Source organism: Fukomys damarensis, unplaced genomic scaffold (assembly GCF_012274545.1).
Source record: "Fukomys damarensis isolate Sample0158 unplaced genomic scaffold, DMR_v1.0_HiC HiC_scaffold_9, whole genome shotgun sequence".
Taxonomy (NCBI): domain Eukaryota; kingdom Metazoa; phylum Chordata; class Mammalia; order Rodentia; family Bathyergidae; genus Fukomys; species Fukomys damarensis.
Window position 1 is genome coordinate 8,609,622 of NW_022900921.1, and position 18,011 is coordinate 8,627,632.

An 18,011-nucleotide genomic window follows, 5' to 3' on the forward strand; every position below is an offset into this window, starting at 1 on the left:
TCAAACTCAGGACCTTGTGCTTGCCAGGCAGGCAATGGCAACATTGAGCTAAATCCCTGGCCCAAAAATTATGTTATTGATTTGCATGAATATTATGAAGTTACTGGTAATTTCTTCAGTGTCACTAAGATATTGCTGCTACAAAGAAGCAGGTCCTTATTCCTAGAACTGCAAAGGAGGAGTGTCAGGATGTTTGCAACTCTGTTTATATGAAACACTGCGACACACAGACACAGATTAAACAAGGCAAGAGGTTGAATGACAGGAGATACACAGTACTCTTTACACTTGTCTTTCAATGTTCAGGTATGCTAAAACCTTTGTAAAAACAAAAGCAGACGGTGTATATTAGTGGTGCCCAAATATGATATGCTGAATCACCACCTCCTGAAAAGAAATTTTTAAATGAAATTCCGAGTTCTAAACCATTGTATCAGAACCCGAATTTTATTCTAAAAAGCCTTTAATGTCATTTGGATGAACTCAAAACAAAGCCTACCACCGACATTCTGGCTAACGAAGAACTGCGTTTCTTACTTGCTGGAGTAGGTGTCGTACAGCCCTACTTTCCCGTCATCAGTTCCAAAAGCTAAGCAGTGCTCCTTCTTTGGGTGCCAGCACAGCTGCAAAAGAGTTCCCAGGTAAGGATTTATGAGAACAGGGGCACACACTTAAGGGAGTCCTTCCCACGTTAACCTTTAAACATTCAAAGAGAAAACTTCGCTCTTTATTATTTCTTTTCTTTTTTTTTTTGGTACCAGGGATTGAACCCAGGACCTTACATTTGCGAGGCAGCCGGCGGAACCACTGGGTTGAATCCCTGGCCCTGCTCTCTACTTCTTCTAATTCTCAATGTTTAAAGAGAAAAAAGTTTAAAAACAAAATTAAAGTTACTTGGTAACCCACCATCCAAAAAATCCCATAATTTTCTATCTCTTATTTTGTGAAATTTTTTGGAATAAGCTTAGATGTGCACAACAGAAAAAAACAAACGAGTTCAAACATTTCACTGATGTGAATGAAACACTGTAAACTGGGGATAAAAGATTCTACAACGGTTTAGAAAATGTGATTCTCTTAATATAAATTAAAATTTGGAAATTGTAGTAATAATTTCTGGGTTATGGAAGTGGAGGCCCTGGAATAGAGGGTGTGGTGGGAAAAAAACAATTGCTCTCTCAGCCTCTGTACTGTTTGGTTTTTGTTTTCCGTTGGTGCCAGGGAACAAACTTAGCATCTCATGCACCCCAGGCAGGTGCTGTGCGACTGAGCTACAACCCTGGCCCCTGGTTTTCTTTTTAAATCACCAATATTTACTGCTCTTAGACCAAATGGCCACAGTACAGATATCCTTTGAAAGAAAAACAAGTTATACATGTTTTCTAATTTGTACTCCATGTTTTGTTTTATAATTTGCATTTTAAATTATCTTTCCACATAAAAATATCTGTACTATCATTTTTAATAGCTACCACTCTAATGTGTGATTGTATTATACTATAATGGTATCTTCTATGAACATAAACCAGATTATTTATTTATTTATTTATTTTTGGGTACCAGCAATGGAACTTGGGACCTTGTGCTTGTGAGGAAGGTGGTGGTACCACTGAGCTACATCGCTGGCCCTATACCAGATTATTTCTAATTCTTTACTATTAGGAAACATGAACAAAGCCTCAATTTTAAACTCTGAATTTGGGGACAATGGGTTTTGTTGGAGAAACTTTCTACTTTCTTAGTTTCACGTTTCACTGAAAATACCTTTAAACAATAGCACTCACTTACAGAAGCAGATCATCTCTAAAACAAAAGAAACCACTTATTTGAAAAAACAAAACAACAACAAAAAAAACAAATTTAAAGGCAGCCTTACTGCTGTAACCTTGGACTTGACACCTTGCCAGAAACTCTTCACGTCATAGCTGTTCTTTTTGGACGATGTATTCCACACCCGGATCATGCCATCCCCAACACCTATCGCCAAATAGCCTGTGTCCTCAGGAGAGAAGGCCAGGCTGTATACAAACCCTCCCAGGGAAGGCAGGGTCCAGCAGCAGTCCAGCGTGGTCATGTCCCAACATTTTACCTGAAAAGAGTAGGGTTAGGGCCTAAATATAGAAAAAAGCAGAGGTATAGGAAAAAAGACTCCTGTGTTTCAAATGGAGTTGGCATACTGTACCTTAACTATTTTGGCAGGAGTTGGAAAAAGCATTTTTTAGGGAAAAATCCAGCCATAAATGATACATCTCAAAGGGATCTTGGGAATCTGTTTATTCTCAGAGATGTCCAGGGAATTCAGCATCATACAATCAATACACCAGAACGCTGGCCCCATAGCCCAGCGTGTAGGGGCCTGCGGCCTGTACAGCTGTTCCCACTGCCTCACTTAGGAAACTCTAAATTAGGGTGAATGTGGCCTCAACACAAGGAAGCACCAAAGAGCTGCCAGCTAAAGAGAAAACTTGAAGTCGGGAGGAGTGAAAAGGTTTTAATCATTACTTGTTGAACACAAGGCTTGAGAGAAAAAGTCTATCAAATAAGCCTAGCCTAGTTGCAAAATGGGTCACAGACTTCAATACAGCCAGGTCATCCTCGGAGAGACTTTTACCAAGAGCAGAGGGTTTTGTTGCCCAGGTTACTGTCTAGACCAGCAGAGATGGAGATGCAGACCAGAGCAGATGGAGTAGAGAGGGGCACCCAAACTGCAACCCAAAACCCACTTACTTAACAGAAAGTGCCAATGCTGAGATTTACCCTGAACACTGACGTTTTACTTTTTTTAAACTTATACATTCGATGAGAATGTATCTGTCTTAGAAAAACAACACGTGTGCCATCCCCGGAGCATGAGCCAAAGCACGATGAGCTCACGCACCCTTTTATGGATGGATGCACCTACTCTGAAAGTCTGCTTTAGCAGAAAAGCATCTCGTAACTCCTCACATTTCCCGTACCAGTTGCTGTGGACATATTTAGAGGTGATCACTAAGGTGACTGTAAGGCTGGAAACAGGAATTGGGTGTGAGGACTGACATCTTCAGTCCCACCCAAATGCGCTACCAGGCAACAAAACCAAGGGGTTCTTACATCTCTATCCATTGATGTGGACAGGAGCAGCTGCTTGTCGTCCTCAGTTTGCAAAGGACATAAATTAAAGACGATTCTGGAATGATTCTGCCCTTCTGAAGCACTAAAGAGGGTGTATTTCCGTCTCCAAGACTGGGTGAGATCCCACAGCAGCAGTTCGCCTCTGAGAAAGAAGAACACAGGCGCTAGTTCTCATTCATAAGTAATCTGATACAAGGGATTGCTGAGCCGGGGTCTGGGCCCTTCATTATATAATGAGTTTTTTTTAATTGTTGCTCTACCAAATACAAGTCAAAGGGCTGCAGAATGGGCTGAGAGAGGAACAGTCCTTTTCTGAGCTTTACAGATTTGCTGACAGGAAATAGACTGCCATAACCCACCATGCTCGGAACTGAATCTGCCAGAGGGAACAATTATTGAGAGTCTAACAGTACCTGAGTGACCACTTTGCCTTTGGACCTAGACATTCTCACAGACTGACAAAAGCCTGATTTGCGTCAGTTTCTAATTGCTAGTTTTGTTTCAGTCTTCTGTATTTTCCCCAGAATGATGAGCTGCAGGTACCCACTGCTCCGTGCTATAAAAGCTGAAGTCCAAGTATCCCTTGTAGTTGTTTTCCGATTTGCAAATCTGTTCTGTAGCCACACACAACTGTCTGTACTTTTGCCTACAGTTGGGGGGAATCAAGTGGCCATGGATGATGGTTGTGAGGATACTTTATTATACACCTTTGTTCTTCAAACATGAATGTACTAGACCATCATTTAGTTTTTTTAAGACAGGGTCTCACTATGTAGTTGAGACTGACCTAGAACTCACTATGTAGCCCAGGCTGGTCTCAAACTCACAGCGATCCTCCTGCCTCAGCCTCCCAAGTGATGGGATTACAGGGGTGCGCAACCACGCCTGGCTCTAGACCATCTTTTAAACAGGTTGCTCCAACAGCTTTAATTATAAATGCCACCATAACCTGATGGCTCCAATTTGCACACAATATCTCCTTTGGGGGGGTTGCAGCGAGAAGCAGGATTGCATTAACATTTAGAGGAATATGTATGCTCTACAGTATTCACTTCAAAGCAGGGAATTTGCTTATTGAATCCACTTATTGTCAGCAATTAGGAGTAAGTTGTTATCTTTTAAAAGGACACGTGGCCTTTCATTTTTGTTGTGTACTGGGAAATGAACCTAGTGTCTTGTACTTGCCAGGCAAATGCTCTAGCACTGAGCCATAGCCCCCAGCCCATATTTTAAACCTTTGTCTTTTCCTGGCATACAACTCCTAAAATTCTTGGAATCACAAACATTCTTTTTTATATTAATGAGCAGACTGGTAGCTGGCAGCCTGTGGGTAGCTTCAGGGTGGGATCTGCTCGGCAGAAAGACTAAGGCAGAATTAGAGGATCAGGACTGCCAGCCCCATCCTCCACACAGAAGCGGGAGGGGAGGAAGGGTAAACTGATCACCAAATGCCAAGGGTTTAATCAATCATGCAAATGTAAATCATGCAGCCATAAAAACTCAGAAGACAAGGCTCTGCGAGCTTCCTTACACAGCCAAACACGTGGACAGACTGGAGGGAAGGAAGGGAGCCCAAGAGGGCAGAGGTGCTCTTTGGCCGTCTCTCACACTCACCCTATGATCTTATGTGTGTCCTTTGATATCCTTACAGCGAACCTGGACATGGATGGGGACGCTGAGTTCTCTGAGTTGTGTGAAAAGTAAGTGAACCTGGGGAGAGGCCCATGGGAGCCCTGCACCATAGCCTGTTGGTCAGGCACAGGTAAAACCACCTGGGGAAGAGAGTATGGGTGGGGGTGGGGCGGTGCTGGGCACCAAGGCCTCTAACTGAAGGATGTGACACTCTCCAGGGACAGAATTCATATTTAATCCAATTAGAGAACACACAGCTCGCATCCGTTGCAGAATTAATCCCTCATTTGCTGACGGGGAGAAATCCCCTTACCATTTGCGGGTCACAGAAGCCTTCTTCATTCACTGTGGTACGAGAACAGAGCAATAAAATTTTTTCCTATAGAAAGGGCTGAAAAATTTTGTTTATTGAAGGGCCATAACCATTCTAAGAAATAGAAAAACGTCACTACCACTTCCTCTTTCTACACACTGAAGGTGTGTACAGTCAGTAACTGAAGCTCAGCACTGGCAAGGCTCTTGCTCGTGAACATGAACGTGAACCAGGCAAGCATCAGATTGATTCTGGAGTTCATCTGCATCTGATTTAACCCCCACTGTAGTTTTGATCTTTTTATGACTCTGCTAGTCGACAGAACAAGTCTGAGGATTTTCCATTTGAGACGGCCCATCATAATGCAGGCCTTGGCCATCACCTTCTTTATCTGCTGTCTCTACAATGAGACGCCTGGGAATCACTGAGGCCATCTGGGAAACAAAGTGTATCCCAGATAGCACGATCCTAAGACTCACCCAAAGCAACTGGACACCAGCTGTGTCGGCTGATTCTTGGGCCAATACAGGGTCAACCAAAGGCGCTCCTTAACCGTTGGGTCCACGCCCCCTCCTCTTCTCTTCAGAAAAGGGATTTTCAAAACGAGCACTCCTACAAGTTAGGGAGGGAGAGTGAGCACTCAGGGTAGGGAAGCTGCTCACCTGGAGTCACCAGCAGTGAACAGCACACCGTCAGTGATTAAGTCTGTTACTTTGGTTGCTTTGACTAAATACCTCATTTTTTTCCCCAGAAACATTGTTATAAATAGTGGGTAACCCTAATCTGGCTACACTTAGGTCAAACAAGATCTTACACATTGTTTTGGCAACCCAAGCATGTTGAGAGTATTTTTTGTTTGAGGAAGTGTTCCCAATTAGAATCGAGATCCCAAGGTGGTAACAAAATCCAAGACTTTCTAAAGTCAGAAGGACAGAAACTGGGGTTCCTTCTTGTTGGCTATAAATCCACCCAGGGGAAAACACGGCAGTCACAATGGTGTAGCAGGGGAGCACCTCCACCAGTACTAGCTACACTCATGGCTCTTAATCTGTATTTTACATCGGAGCCACGAGTACAGTTTTAAAAAACTTATACACCAGCGTCCAACTCCCAAAGACTCTGATTCAGCAGGTATGAAGTGGGGTCCAGGAGCCTCTGTCTTCAGAAACTCGCTGATTCTGCTCTATAGAACTGAAGGCCGCTGTATTTGACAGTTATCATTCTGGAGGGATTCTCAGACCAAGAGCCACATGTGGATTTCTAGCTTAGTCTGGACGGGTGTAAACATGCAAATGTACACTTCTGTAGTGGGTAGATATCATTTACACTACAGCTCTTCTAGCCTGTGACCCAGGCCTTGGCAAGTTCCAACACTCCTGTTCTTACGGTATCTTGCTTTTCATACCCAATAGCAACCCTTATTAAAGCAAGAATGTTTGCTTTCTCCTGAAAGGCATCAGAAAACACAAAAGCCGTATGTTCAACACAGAGAAAGCTTTAGCCCAGTCTAAACTGGGACAGCAAAGTTTGGAACAGGAGGGGAGAAGAACAGATTTCTGACAGATGATAAACTCTCGGAACAGTGAGATGGAATAAAAGGTGGCCATTCTGCCAGATCAATACAGGTTACATCACAAGGGACGTCACATGTGGACCTTACCTCGGCCTCTGGCGCAGCTCCAGATCCGAATGGTCTGATCTTTGCTTCCAGTGGCTAAGTAGCAGCCTTTTGCCTCTGGAGTTTGTGCTGTAACTTTCCCATTGGCAATTTCAGGTTCTTCTAGGACAGAGATGGTAATTTTATTTCAAATTTGCATCAAACATATACATAAGTTATTTTTAAAAAATCAGCTCACAAGGGTTTCCAAAACTTCTTCTTTTATTTTTTATTTTTGGTACTGGGGATCAAACTCAGGACCTTGCGCTTGTGAGGCAGGTGCAATGCCACTGAGCTAAATCCCCGGTTCACTGTCTCTTTTTCATAGGTCTACTGCAAAACCTTGTTTTAAAATACAATTCAGACAGTTTAGTTCTATCCACTTTGTTCTTTAGGTCTGAAGGGCACTAAACTCTCCTTCTAATCATCTCTACCTGAGTTTTCTTCTTGATTTATGGATAAACAGTCTTCACCAGGCAGGGGACACCAGGCTATGGAGTGGATTTCATCATCATGGCCTCGAAGCCTGTGAGTAACTTCTCCTTTCTTACTGATGTCAATTATAACCACCATGCCATCCTTGTAGCTAAAAACAAGTTAGAAATGTTAGTGAAAAATCAAGACAGTCTGTCCCTGTAGTAAACATTTTGGCTTAGGAGTTACCACTGTGGACTTCTAGAATTTAGCGAGGTGCACTAGGGGCAAAGGAGAAAGGAAGAGGACAGGAAACATTTAGTTTTGTCCTGCTTTCACATTTCTTGGTTATTAAAATCCTCCTTCCTGCTCAGACTCTTGGCACCAGTGCTGTACATATTTTCTGGCATAAAACTCTTAACAGTAAGCATGCTTTTATTTTTTTTTTAGAAAAATCATTTGATTGTATAAAGCCTTGGGGATAAAGCTGTTTGTAATTTATTTACATCTTTTATTTCATTAAATTGCCGTAGTGACCACAGTTCTCATTTAAGGGATTAAAGACAAACCCAAATAGTTGAATAAAGCAATTACTTAAGAGTTCTGTTTTTCAACACAAGTCACGCATTTTTTCTAAGGGAATTTATAGCACAGTTCTCACAGGAGTCCAGCAACTCTTCCGATTAGAGATGAATTTGTCCTCCTGTACTGAACTTTTTATAACTAATGACACTTTTGTAACTACAGAATTCACAAAGCCACTGGACTCTATTTTCTGTGAAATTCTCACTGACATTTTATGAATTCAAAAGAAACAAAATTTCTAATCACTTTTCAGGAAAAATCACGATGAAATGTTTCAGACATATAAATATTTACTATCCAGCTTAAGAAAAAATAATCCAAATAGCCGAATTGCTCTATAGAGTCACCCAAATCAAATCTCTCCTTTCTCACAGGTAAGTCACTAATTGTAAAATTTTTATCACCTCATTCCTAGCTTCTTTGTGTATATATTCCTACATAAGATACAGATTTATTCTGTGTATTTAGAAACCTCATATAAATGGTATCATTCAGTCTGTCTTTTGGAAGATTGCTTCTTTTATCCCTTCTGGGTTGGCCATGCTGACACTTGCAATTCTAGCTTCTATTCAGTCATCTATGCTACTGCATTACCGCTGTACTGTATACACTTATCACAGTTTAACCACCATTTTCCTTACAAAGGACTTCCAGCTTTTGCTACTATACAAACGAAAAGGTTACTGTTAATATTCGTGTATATATACAGGACGATTTCAGATTTGATGTCCAGTGATAGACTGCCAGCATGTAAGGCATGTGTATATTTGTGTTTTTAGAAAGTGCAAAATTATTATCCACAGTACTTCACAGCTCTCCATATTCCCTACAAATTATACAATTCTACAGAAAACCACCATTACAGATAAGAAAGAAACCAACCAAAAGGACTCTAGAAATAATAGTATGCCAGTCTGAAGGCCTGGACTTGGAGAATCACAAAGTTATGAAAACTAACTGCCATGATATCAAACTATTTTGAAGGTAAGCTTTCTGGAAATAATTAGTTTTGAAAGATCCTCTAAAAACAAATTCTTTCTTTCTTTCTTTCTTTCTTTTTTTTTTTTTTTGTACTTGGGATCGAACTCAGGACCTTGTGCTTGCAAGGCAGGCGGTGGAACCACTGAGCTAAATCCCCAGCCCTAAAAACAAATTCTTATGATTTGTGTTGTTCTCTCTACTGGAAGACTTTCTGCTACCTGAGTTCCGATTCTTCTTTCAAGATCTGTTTGAGTCAGGCTGCTGAAGACTCCTGGGCACTGCCCTTTCTGCTCACCTCTCTGGTACAGCAGTGTTCCGGCTTCATGAGACCATGGATCCCCAGACCTTTTATAGCTTCCTGTCACTCACCTACATGCACCTTCCCACCCTTCCCCTTCTACCTTGCATTTAGTACCCTCACAACCCTACATATCTCCTCTGTCTTCGTGCATATTTTTACAGTATATTTTGTGCAAAGTTTGTCTCCACCACAGATACATTCCCCCAGACACACACTGGTCTCTTGATTCCACTCCAGTCAGACTTCCTTCTTTAATAGTCTAGAAAGACGGCCTGTGCCAAGTCTCCAAACTGATGGAATAAACATCTTTGGGTGAGAAGTGCATGGCATGCCAGGGAAAGGCAGCCTTGATGATGCATAAGAAGACAGATCCCATTGCCACATCCCCTCCCAATGGAGAGGGAGGGCTTGGCTCCAGCGCCGGAGCAGTTATTTTACTCCGGCTGTTCCTGTTTTATCTATGAACAGTATGTGACATGTGACAAATGTGAAAGAAAGAAAACATTTCCAACATGTGAAGGCTGGCTGTAGAAATTAGGCATGAAGAATGAGGAAAGTATAGTATCACGGAAAAGAAAGAAACAAAAACGAGAGAGAGTGGGAAAGACAGTAAGAACCTGGAGGTCATAGGCAAGATGCTGTTTATGGTTCTGGGGAACAGCTAACATTTGTAGAAAGTTTCCATCAAGGAATAAAGGCACAGGAAAAGGAAACACAAAGGAAAAATATGAGCATAAACAAACATAAACCATCACTACAAAAGCATAGTACTTACCCAATGGCTACTAAGTCCTCATCATGAGGTGAACAAGTAAGACAGAAAATTGTCCTGGGTTCTATGAAGAGGCGCTGGCTGTCATTTCTGTTGATCCAATAGCAGAAAATGACTCCTTTTTCATCTCCAGATACTATTAAATCCTTCACTTGAGGCGACCAATGTAATGCAGATATCGTGTGCTTCAAAACAAAATGACAATATAGATTTTTCTCATTTGTCAATACTGAATTCTTTTTTAATCTTACTGAGTTTATTGGTACATTCTTTTTCTCATTGAGTTTACTGGTACATTTTAGGTATTCAGTACAGTTACATTCATCATTGGGATCTTGTACCTTTACAGGACAGGTCTTAGTTCTCATTTATTCCCCTTACCCCTGCCGTCCCTTCAACCCTTCCACCCTCGACTATATACAAAGACTTTTTTTCCATTGTTTTCCTTTTCTCATATTTTTTCTTGTCCCTTATTTTGTTTCCTCTACCCTTCCCACTTCCCCTACACCTTTAGCCCTTTTCTTCCTATTTCACATTATCAATTACACAATTCAATACTGAAATTTTACTTCATTTTTTTTGTGGGCGGGGGGTGGTACTAGGAATCAAACTCAGGATCTTACTCTTGCAAGGCAGATACAGTGCTACTGAGTTAATCCCTGGCATGGATTTTTACTTAATTTTTTTTTTTAATGTTTAAGTTTTTTTTTTTTCCCAGCTTTAAATGAGTTTATTGGTACATTTTAGGGATACAGTACAGTTACATTCATTGTTGGGATCTTGTACCTCTACGTGACAAGTCTTGATTCTCATTTTTTCCCCTTACCCCTGCCCTCCCTTCACCCCCTCCTCCCCTCCCCATCTACAAACACTTTATTTCCATCTTTTCATTATCTCACATTTTTTTCTTTTCCCTTATTACCCTTCCCCTACCCATCCCACCTTCCCTATACCTTTAGCTCCTTTCTTCCCATTTCTCAATGTCAGTAAATCTTATTAGGATCTTCTGTATTATTGCAGATTATTCACACCAGAGAAACTATTCGGTATTTACACATGTGTGCCTTATTTATTTCACTTAGGAGTATATCTTCAATATGTATCCATTTTCCTATGAATGAATCTATTTTCTCCTTCTTTATGGCTGAGTAATATTCCATTTTATAGAAAAACTACATCTTCTTTATCTAGTTTCCAACGGATGGGCAAATGGGCTGTTTCCAAGTTTTATCTATTACAAACTGTGCCGCTATAAACATGGGTGTGCATTTACTTAATTTTTAACCTGACTCTCAAAGCAGGATAATGCAAGGCACATCACAGGTACTTAATAAATACTTGTTGCTACTTTTATTTACTTATTTGAGACAGGATCAGCTATGTAATTCAGAGCAGCCTTGAACTATGTAATGCAAGCTGGTCTCAAACTCATGGTGATCCTCCTGCCTCAGCCTCCTGAGTGCTGGGATTGCAGGCGTATGCCACCATACCCAGCATGCTATTATATAGCAATATTATATTAGCTAAGTGATGAGAAAATGCAGACTAGTGGGGACCAAGGAATCACTAACATTTTTCTTTCCTTAAATACATCAACATAGGGCTGGGGATTTTGCTCAGTGTTAGGTCCTGAGTTTGATCCCTGGTACTGAAAAAAAAAAGATCAACACAAAGTTCTTACAAACCTTAAGTGACCTCTTTTCTTTCCCATGTTCTCTCAAAAGGCAAATATATCAAATAATGTCTGTTTTAGAAATGGGTTTCAGTTTCTCACTTACAGTTTATATTTACTACTTCATCTGAGTAGCCAGCTATTAAATATTACTTCCCAGGCTGAACTGTCTTTGTGTATCTCCTCAGCTTTGCTGCGTGGCATGAAAACTGCCACAGACAGGACTTGAGTGTGGTTACTCTAGTAGGTATTTGCAAAACCAGGTAGCATCACAGTCTGCTAACCTGTAGTTTATACCTGTAGTATGCATTTCCTTTAAAAAAAAGTTTTGAGACAAATTACAAGGATAAAGTTTTGTATTTCATTTATGGATACAATTAAAAAGTCACCTTGCACAATTGAGCTAGGAAATTATTGGAGACAAAAGAACTACAGATACTTAAAAAATGGTCTGAGATGCTGGTGTGGAGGCGCACGCCTGTAATCCCGGCCCTCCGGAAGCTGAGGCAGGAGGATCGCTGTGAGTTTGAGACCAGCCTGGGCTACATAGTGAGTTCCAGGTCAATCTCAACTACATAGTGAGACCCTATCTCAAAAAACAAAACAAAACAAAAAAATGGTGTGAGAAATCAGTACCTGATGGAGTGCGTGTTCCGTCACAACTGTTTTTGTCTCAACATCCCATATTTTCACAGTCCCGTCATCAGAGCTGGAGGCACAGAGATTGTACTGACCGGGGTGATGGGAAAACGTGAAGCCAGAGACTCTCTCAGTGTGTCCCACCAACTCTCCTACAACTTTAAGTGAAACCAAACTTCAGGTTAATTAAAACTCTAGCCATGATTCCAGACAGAATCCCACTGTTACTGACTGATGAGCGAGCAAGTGCTCTGGAGTTACTACCACATGTGTAACAAAAATATCCACAAATCCCTAACTAGAAACCCCAGATGTAGGTACGTGACTTTAGACAATTCATTTTTTCTCTCTGAATCTAGGTAATCTCAGCTGTAAAATAATGTTGATATCCCTCTCAATGCTTAGTTCATAGGTTGAGAAGCAGCGCAAATGAAAACGTGAAAGCCGTTTTTACTTGGGTTTGGCCTCAGGTCGTTTGCTTTTTTTTGTTGTTGTTCGTTTGTTTTTAGAGACAGGGTTGCACTATGAAGCTGAGACTGACCTGGAACTCACTATGTAGCCCAGGCTGGTCTCGAACTCACAGCGATCTTCCAGCCTCAGTCTCCCGAGGGCTGGGATTATTTGGAATGGAATGTCTAGTATGACACATCCCGAGGCATCCTCAAACCCCATTCCGGAGCGCGGCACTCAGTATCTGCGCAACCCGCACACCTCACAGAGAGAGTGTCACCTATTTGCAGAGTCCTAGGGCTGCAGCTGTAGAGGGCCCCAGGAGCACTAGGGCAGGGGAGGGAAGCCTCGTGTGTCTTAAACACCCGGGTGCAGCCGGGGCTAACTTGAGGGAGTCCGCGGTCCCACGTGCGGGCGCCAGGAGGCGGGACCGGTCCGCCACAGCGCGGTGCTGCTGTTCTGGGGGATTCATCGCGATTGTGCGCTTAGGGACTCTGCGCAGACACTTCTCTCTGCTCGGAACTATCTACAGAAAAAAAGAGGTGGCTGCTGACGATCAGTTGGCGCGCTCGGGGCGAATAGGAAAGTTCGGGCCCAGACTCGGGGAGTTACCTCGAAACGGGGGCGTCCCAGGGATGGTGCCCGCGCCCGGGCCCACGCGGACAAGGAAGACAGAGGTCCGCGCCGCGAAGCCGAAGAGGCCCCCTGGCACTGCGTCGCTGCAGCGGGTGCAGTACCAGTTGGGGGAAGGCGGCAGCGTTTGCGGCTCCGGCCCCATCATTCACTGAGGATGAAATCGCTGGATCTTTCGCAGCCCCACGCCAGAGCCAGGAAAGGGGCAGGGCGGTCCATGAGCCCCGCCTCCTCGGCCGCCGCTACGGTGCGCGCGGAGGCCCAATGCAGCACCGCTAGCTCCTTGGGGGCGGGGTGACGGGGAGTCGCTGCGAGCTCAGCTTCCCAGCCGCGCCGGGGCTGGGAGGTCCGTGCCATCCCAGCGGGGGAGCTGGTGCTGCTTCGATCCAGCCCTGAGGTTAGGCATTCTTACTTCCCAGCAAGGCTTGTAATTAAGGAGTGAGACTGATGGAGCCACCTCCCCACACTGCCGGTTTGGTGTTTGGACCTGTTACTCTCCCCTATTTTTTGAGACCTGTCTGCCAGAGCACTTTGTTAGTTTTGGAGGTGTTTGAAAGGTCTCTGAAAAAGTTAATTAAGCAAAAGATAAAAGGACGAGCCAGAAAAGGAAGAGTTTCTGCATTTGGGTGGGAATTTGGATTCTAGGTTCTTGTTTTAAAAAACTAAGTTTATTGGTACATTTTAGATGTACAGTATGATCATCTTGTACCTTTACATGATATATCTTGGTTCTTATCTGGATTCTTGATATTCAAAAATTTCAGAGAAACCGAATGGAGTGGCTCTTTTAATTTGCTTGACTGAGCGCCAGCTATGGCAAGGGTACTTTGTGGTAAGTGATGTGGAGGAAAAAGAATGGAAGCCTTCTTCCAGCTCAGATATGCTAACGGGCTCAGATTGTGCTCTCCTCCTGTACTGCTTGTTTATTTTCGGCCGTGGCACTTCCGAATATGTAGCAAAGTGAAATCTGACAGGGTCAACATACATTTGGAGGCAGAGAGGGGCACTGACTTTGGACGCACCCAGCCCTAAACTGATCACTACTTTTGTCAGGAGTTATTTGAGACTTTAATCTATCCTAAATGTTTCTGATTTGAAGATACTCCTTGCCGTGTTGGATTGCTAGGAGAAGTAAATGAAATTTAGTGGAATCCCTGATGGGTATAGGTAGTCATTACTGACAAGAAACCTGAAGCCCACCAGTTTGAGAAACTTTGTTCTCCAATTTCTTTCAAACCATTTGTGAAGTGGCTCCAATGTTTCTGGAATTCCCGGAAAACACACAAGTTTTCTGTCCTTAAATCATTCATTCTCCCGTTTCGCAGTCTCCGGAAAACCTGTTTCCGGATTGGGACGAAACCTGGAGTTTTGCGCAAGCGTATTGTCCGATTTTAATTGATCGCAGAGGCTTCCGTAGGGGGCGGGAAGTAAGATGGCGGTGACCGTGCTGAGAGAGTTGGGTAAGGATTTCTTAGGGATGAAAGGGCAGAAGAAGGGAGTTAAGACGAGAATCTGAGATGATCACTTGAATTAATGTTGCAGGTACGTTATGGAGACAGAATTTGAGGAGCCGGGGAACTCTGGCGTTGGGGTAAGTCTCCCTTTGCTGTTTTAGGACGGTCCAAGGCCTACCCACTAGTGTGTGACTTGCTGAGCGCCTATGTGTTAGATTTTGTCTCAGGCTCAAGGGTAGCAGTGAGAGCTTCCTTCTCTGCTTTGATACACTGTATTTACAATATCGTATTGTATAGCCTTGCGGGGACCAGGATATCTCATTGCCCAAGGGCTCTTTCTGAGCTTAATTGGATTCTTCCACGTATTCATGGGAGAGACCAACTTTTTTAGTTACCTCCTTGGTTACTTGCTTGAGTGAACAGGGGCTGTTTTGTAGATGGTCCTGTTCACATCCTGCTTGACCCTGTGTTGAACTCTTTCTGTGCATTATCGTTTCCTGTCCTGTGTTCACAGTAGGTACTCTATGCCCATTTTTTAGACATTAAAATTGAAATTCTCAAACGTAACATAATTTGTCCAATCTTACTCAGTTATAGATTTTGAAGTCTTTTAACTCTTCAGCGCATTCTGTGGTCTTAGGACAAAAGTGTTCCTTAAAAGTTAGGGAATGCGATGGATTGAGTTTGGCCCTGCAAGAAGCCTGCCTTCTTTTTTTCCCTCTTCTGCGGTACAGTATTTGATATTTGGAAATTGATACTGTGGTAATTTTTCCAATTTATGCATTTGTTAGCATTTATTTTGTCTTAGTTTGTAGACTTTAAAAGCTGTGATTTTTGGGAGTTGCTTATCTTCTTTTTAAGCTTCACTTATCTCATGCGATATGAGAGTAATATTAGTACCTATCTCATAGATTTTTTTAAAGCTGAATAAAAGATGCAGTGATTATAAAGTGAGTAGCACAGCTGGTGGTGTGTGCTAATCCCTGTAAGTTCTAGTAGCTACTCATGTTTTTATTATCATGATTTACTAGTGTTTTTTATTATTATAAATTATTGGATTCTCTTTATATTTACTTCTGTACTAGATTCATAAACCTGAAGGGATGAAGTAGTGGGCTAAAGAGGAAAATAGTAAGCACTGCTCTTAGGATTTGTCTAAATTTTCCTTTTTGAAATTGTCTTATATCACTGCACCTCCCAACCATATTGATTAACTTAACTTTTTCTGAAGATACTGTGTGTTTACTTCTTGGCTTTTTCTTGCTGTGACTCTTAACTTCTTGTCTGTAACAGCATCCCTACTTGTTATTCAAACCCCTGTTTAGATAGTTCCCATTTAGAAAGTTTTCTCAGATCTTTCTTTCTTTCTTTTTTTTTTTTTTTTTTTTTTTTTTTTTTTTTTTTTTTTGTATTTTTTGGTTTTTTGAGACAGGGTCTCACTATGTAGTTGAGACTGACCTGGAACTCACTATGTAGCCAAGGGTGGTCTGGAACTCACAGCGATCTTTCTGCCTCAGCCTCTGGCGTGCTGGGATTACAGGTGTGTACCACCACACCCAGCAAGATTTTTCTAAAATGAAAAGAAATTAATTTCTCCTTTGGCTTGCTGTGTTTGACTTGTATAATGGCTTTGTACATGGGTATCTGTGTCTTTTACTAGCTTGTGTATCTTGGAGAGGTAGGGACAGTTCTTGTTTCTCTTTTTAGTTTTAGCATTGGGTCTAAGAGTATTTTGACCGTGTTTGTTAATTTGACTTTTTTTTTCTGTGCCAAGGCTTGAATTTAGGTCCTTTGTATTGAGCTACATTCCTAGCCTTTTTGGTTTTATATTTTCAGATAGTCTCACTAAGTTAGTTGATGAATTGCTCAGAGTGGACCCCAACTTGTGATCCTCCTGCCCCAGCTTTCCAGAGTGCTAGGAATATAGACTTGTACCACAACACTCTAATTTGTATTGTTTTCATTTGACTTAATATTAGGAAACTCTGGGCAAATATCTTGAGCAATTTGACCTCAATCTTTGCAACCATATAAAATAAGAATGTTGGTTTTGGGGCTGGGGATTTAGCTCAGTGGTGCTGCTGCCTGCCTAACAAGTGCAAGGATCCCCGGTATTAAAAAAAAGAGAATGTTGGTTTTGCTAGATAATCTCTAAAGATTTTTGCAGTTTTGAAGTTATATAATTTCATGAATTCTCATTATAAACTTTATAATTAGGGAAATAACCATATGAAAACTTAAGTAGAAGCTGGGCATGAATGCTAATGGCTGTAAGTCTAGCACTTGAGAGGCTGAGGCAGGAGGATTGCCTCAAGTTCAGAGCCATGATGGGCTACCCAGTGAAATCAAGGATAGACTAACTGCATAGTGAGGCCCTATTTCAAAGAACGAAAGGAAATGGAAAATTAGGTGGAAGGAGATAAATACTTTTTTAACCATGTAAAGTCTTACAAATAATTTTATTTCATGATTGGAGATTTAATGGCATACAGATGCTAGATAAGGAATAGAAATGAACTATAAAAGAGAATTTAGGGCTTGTGGCAGTCTGTACAATGCATCTTTATCTGAAAGCGTTGTGCTGAATTAAGACAAAGTTGCTGAAGCCCAAATAAAACTTTCTACAGGTAATATCTGGTAGCAGACTCAAGGTGTGATCACAGAATACAATGGATGTTTAAATTAAAAACACTATTAAAGTAAAAGATACATTGCTATTAATACCCCTCAAACTACTCCCTCTTTCTTTGAATACTCTTATCCCATCCTGGCCACTTTGTAAAGCAGTTCAGGAAGTCCTCTTTCAGGTCTTCATTTGTACTGTCATAACAGCCTTGGTGTTCTGAATTGATTCAAAATGTTTACCTTTCATGGTCACTTTGACTTTTGGGAAGAGCCAGAAGTTGCATGGTACCAGACCTGGTGAATAAGGTGGGTGAGGACTCATTGTAATGTATTTACAAGCTTGCTTTTCTGTTTGATGGCGCTTGGGAGCAACATTCACTTTATTTTTGATCACACTTGTAAAAACACAATGGAGGATTTTCACAGTTGTGAAACACCTTTCAGCCCAGCACTCTAGAGGCTGAGGCAGGAGGATCACCATGAGTTTGAGGTCAGCCTGGGCAACATAGTGAGTTTAAGGCCAGCCTGAACTACATAGTGAGACCCTGTCTCAAAAACCAAACCAAAAACGAATCAGATTCTATGGTGGATGTAGTCATTAGCCTCTTAGATGACGTTACATGTTTTATCTGTCATCCTTTAGAGGAAAAAAGAAACTGAAACAACTTAGTTACTTTTCTGTGTAGTCAAATCACTCCTAAAAGACTTTCCTAAAGTAAAGGGTAGAAATTATTTCTGATTTTCATTTAACTATACTTTTACTTTTCTTTGC

At 41.8% G+C, this 18,011-nt stretch overlaps 3 protein-coding genes across 10 annotated transcripts in view; 2 read left to right on the forward strand and 1 right to left on the reverse strand.

Moving 5' to 3' along the window:
* Window positions 1-7,152, forward strand: part of Cnot8 (CCR4-NOT transcription complex subunit 8) — a 61,434-nt gene extending 54,282 nt beyond the window's left edge. For 3 of the 4 annotated variants that reach the window (XM_033761591.1, XM_033761592.1, XM_033761593.1), the window contains exons 7-8: window positions 4,763-4,811; window positions 4,962-5,275. In XM_033761591.1, coding sequence (XP_033617482.1) covers window positions 4,763-4,811; window positions 4,962-5,113 — 201 coding nt within the window. In that variant the 3' untranslated portion in view covers window positions 5,114-5,275. Of the gene's footprint in view, window positions 1-4,762; window positions 4,812-4,961; window positions 5,276-7,108 lie in introns of those variants that run through there. The other variant, XM_033761595.1, reaches the window with a different exon arrangement.
* Gemin5 (gem nuclear organelle associated protein 5) overlaps window positions 1-13,397 on the reverse strand; it is a 44,595-nt gene extending 31,198 nt beyond the window's left edge. For 2 of the 4 annotated variants that reach the window (XM_010639671.2, XM_010639669.2), the window contains exons 1-9: window positions 13,140-13,397; window positions 12,075-12,235; window positions 9,770-9,951; window positions 7,148-7,299; window positions 6,717-6,833; window positions 5,536-5,668; window positions 3,091-3,253; window positions 1,877-2,089; window positions 538-623 (exon numbers count right to left, since the gene is read on the reverse strand). In XM_010639671.2, coding sequence (XP_010637973.1) covers window positions 538-623; window positions 1,877-2,089; window positions 3,091-3,253; window positions 5,536-5,668; window positions 6,717-6,833; window positions 7,148-7,299; window positions 9,770-9,951; window positions 12,075-12,235; window positions 13,140-13,308 — 1,376 coding nt within the window. In that variant the 5' untranslated portion in view covers window positions 13,309-13,397. Of the gene's footprint in view, window positions 1-537; window positions 624-1,876; window positions 2,090-3,090; window positions 3,254-5,535; window positions 5,669-6,716; window positions 6,837-7,147; window positions 7,300-9,769; window positions 9,952-12,074; window positions 12,236-13,139 lie in introns of all 4 variants that reach the window. The other 2 variants (XM_010639670.2, XM_010639668.2) reach the window with 1 other exon arrangement.
* Window positions 13,398-13,478: 81 nt separating this feature from the next.
* The window catches only part of Mrpl22 (mitochondrial ribosomal protein L22), a 28,027-nt gene continuing 23,494 nt past the window's right edge, over window positions 13,479-18,011 (forward strand). Inside the window, exons 1-2 of one of the 2 annotated variants that reach the window (XM_010639673.3) lie at window positions 13,479-13,557; window positions 14,703-14,751. Coding sequence is in view for 1 of the 2 variants with exons in the window: in XM_010639672.3 (XP_010637974.1) it covers window positions 14,593-14,620; window positions 14,703-14,751 (77 nt within the window). In the remaining variant the exon portion in view is untranslated. Of the gene's footprint in view, window positions 13,558-14,522; window positions 14,621-14,702; window positions 14,752-18,011 lie in introns of those variants that run through there. The other variant, XM_010639672.3, reaches the window with a different exon arrangement.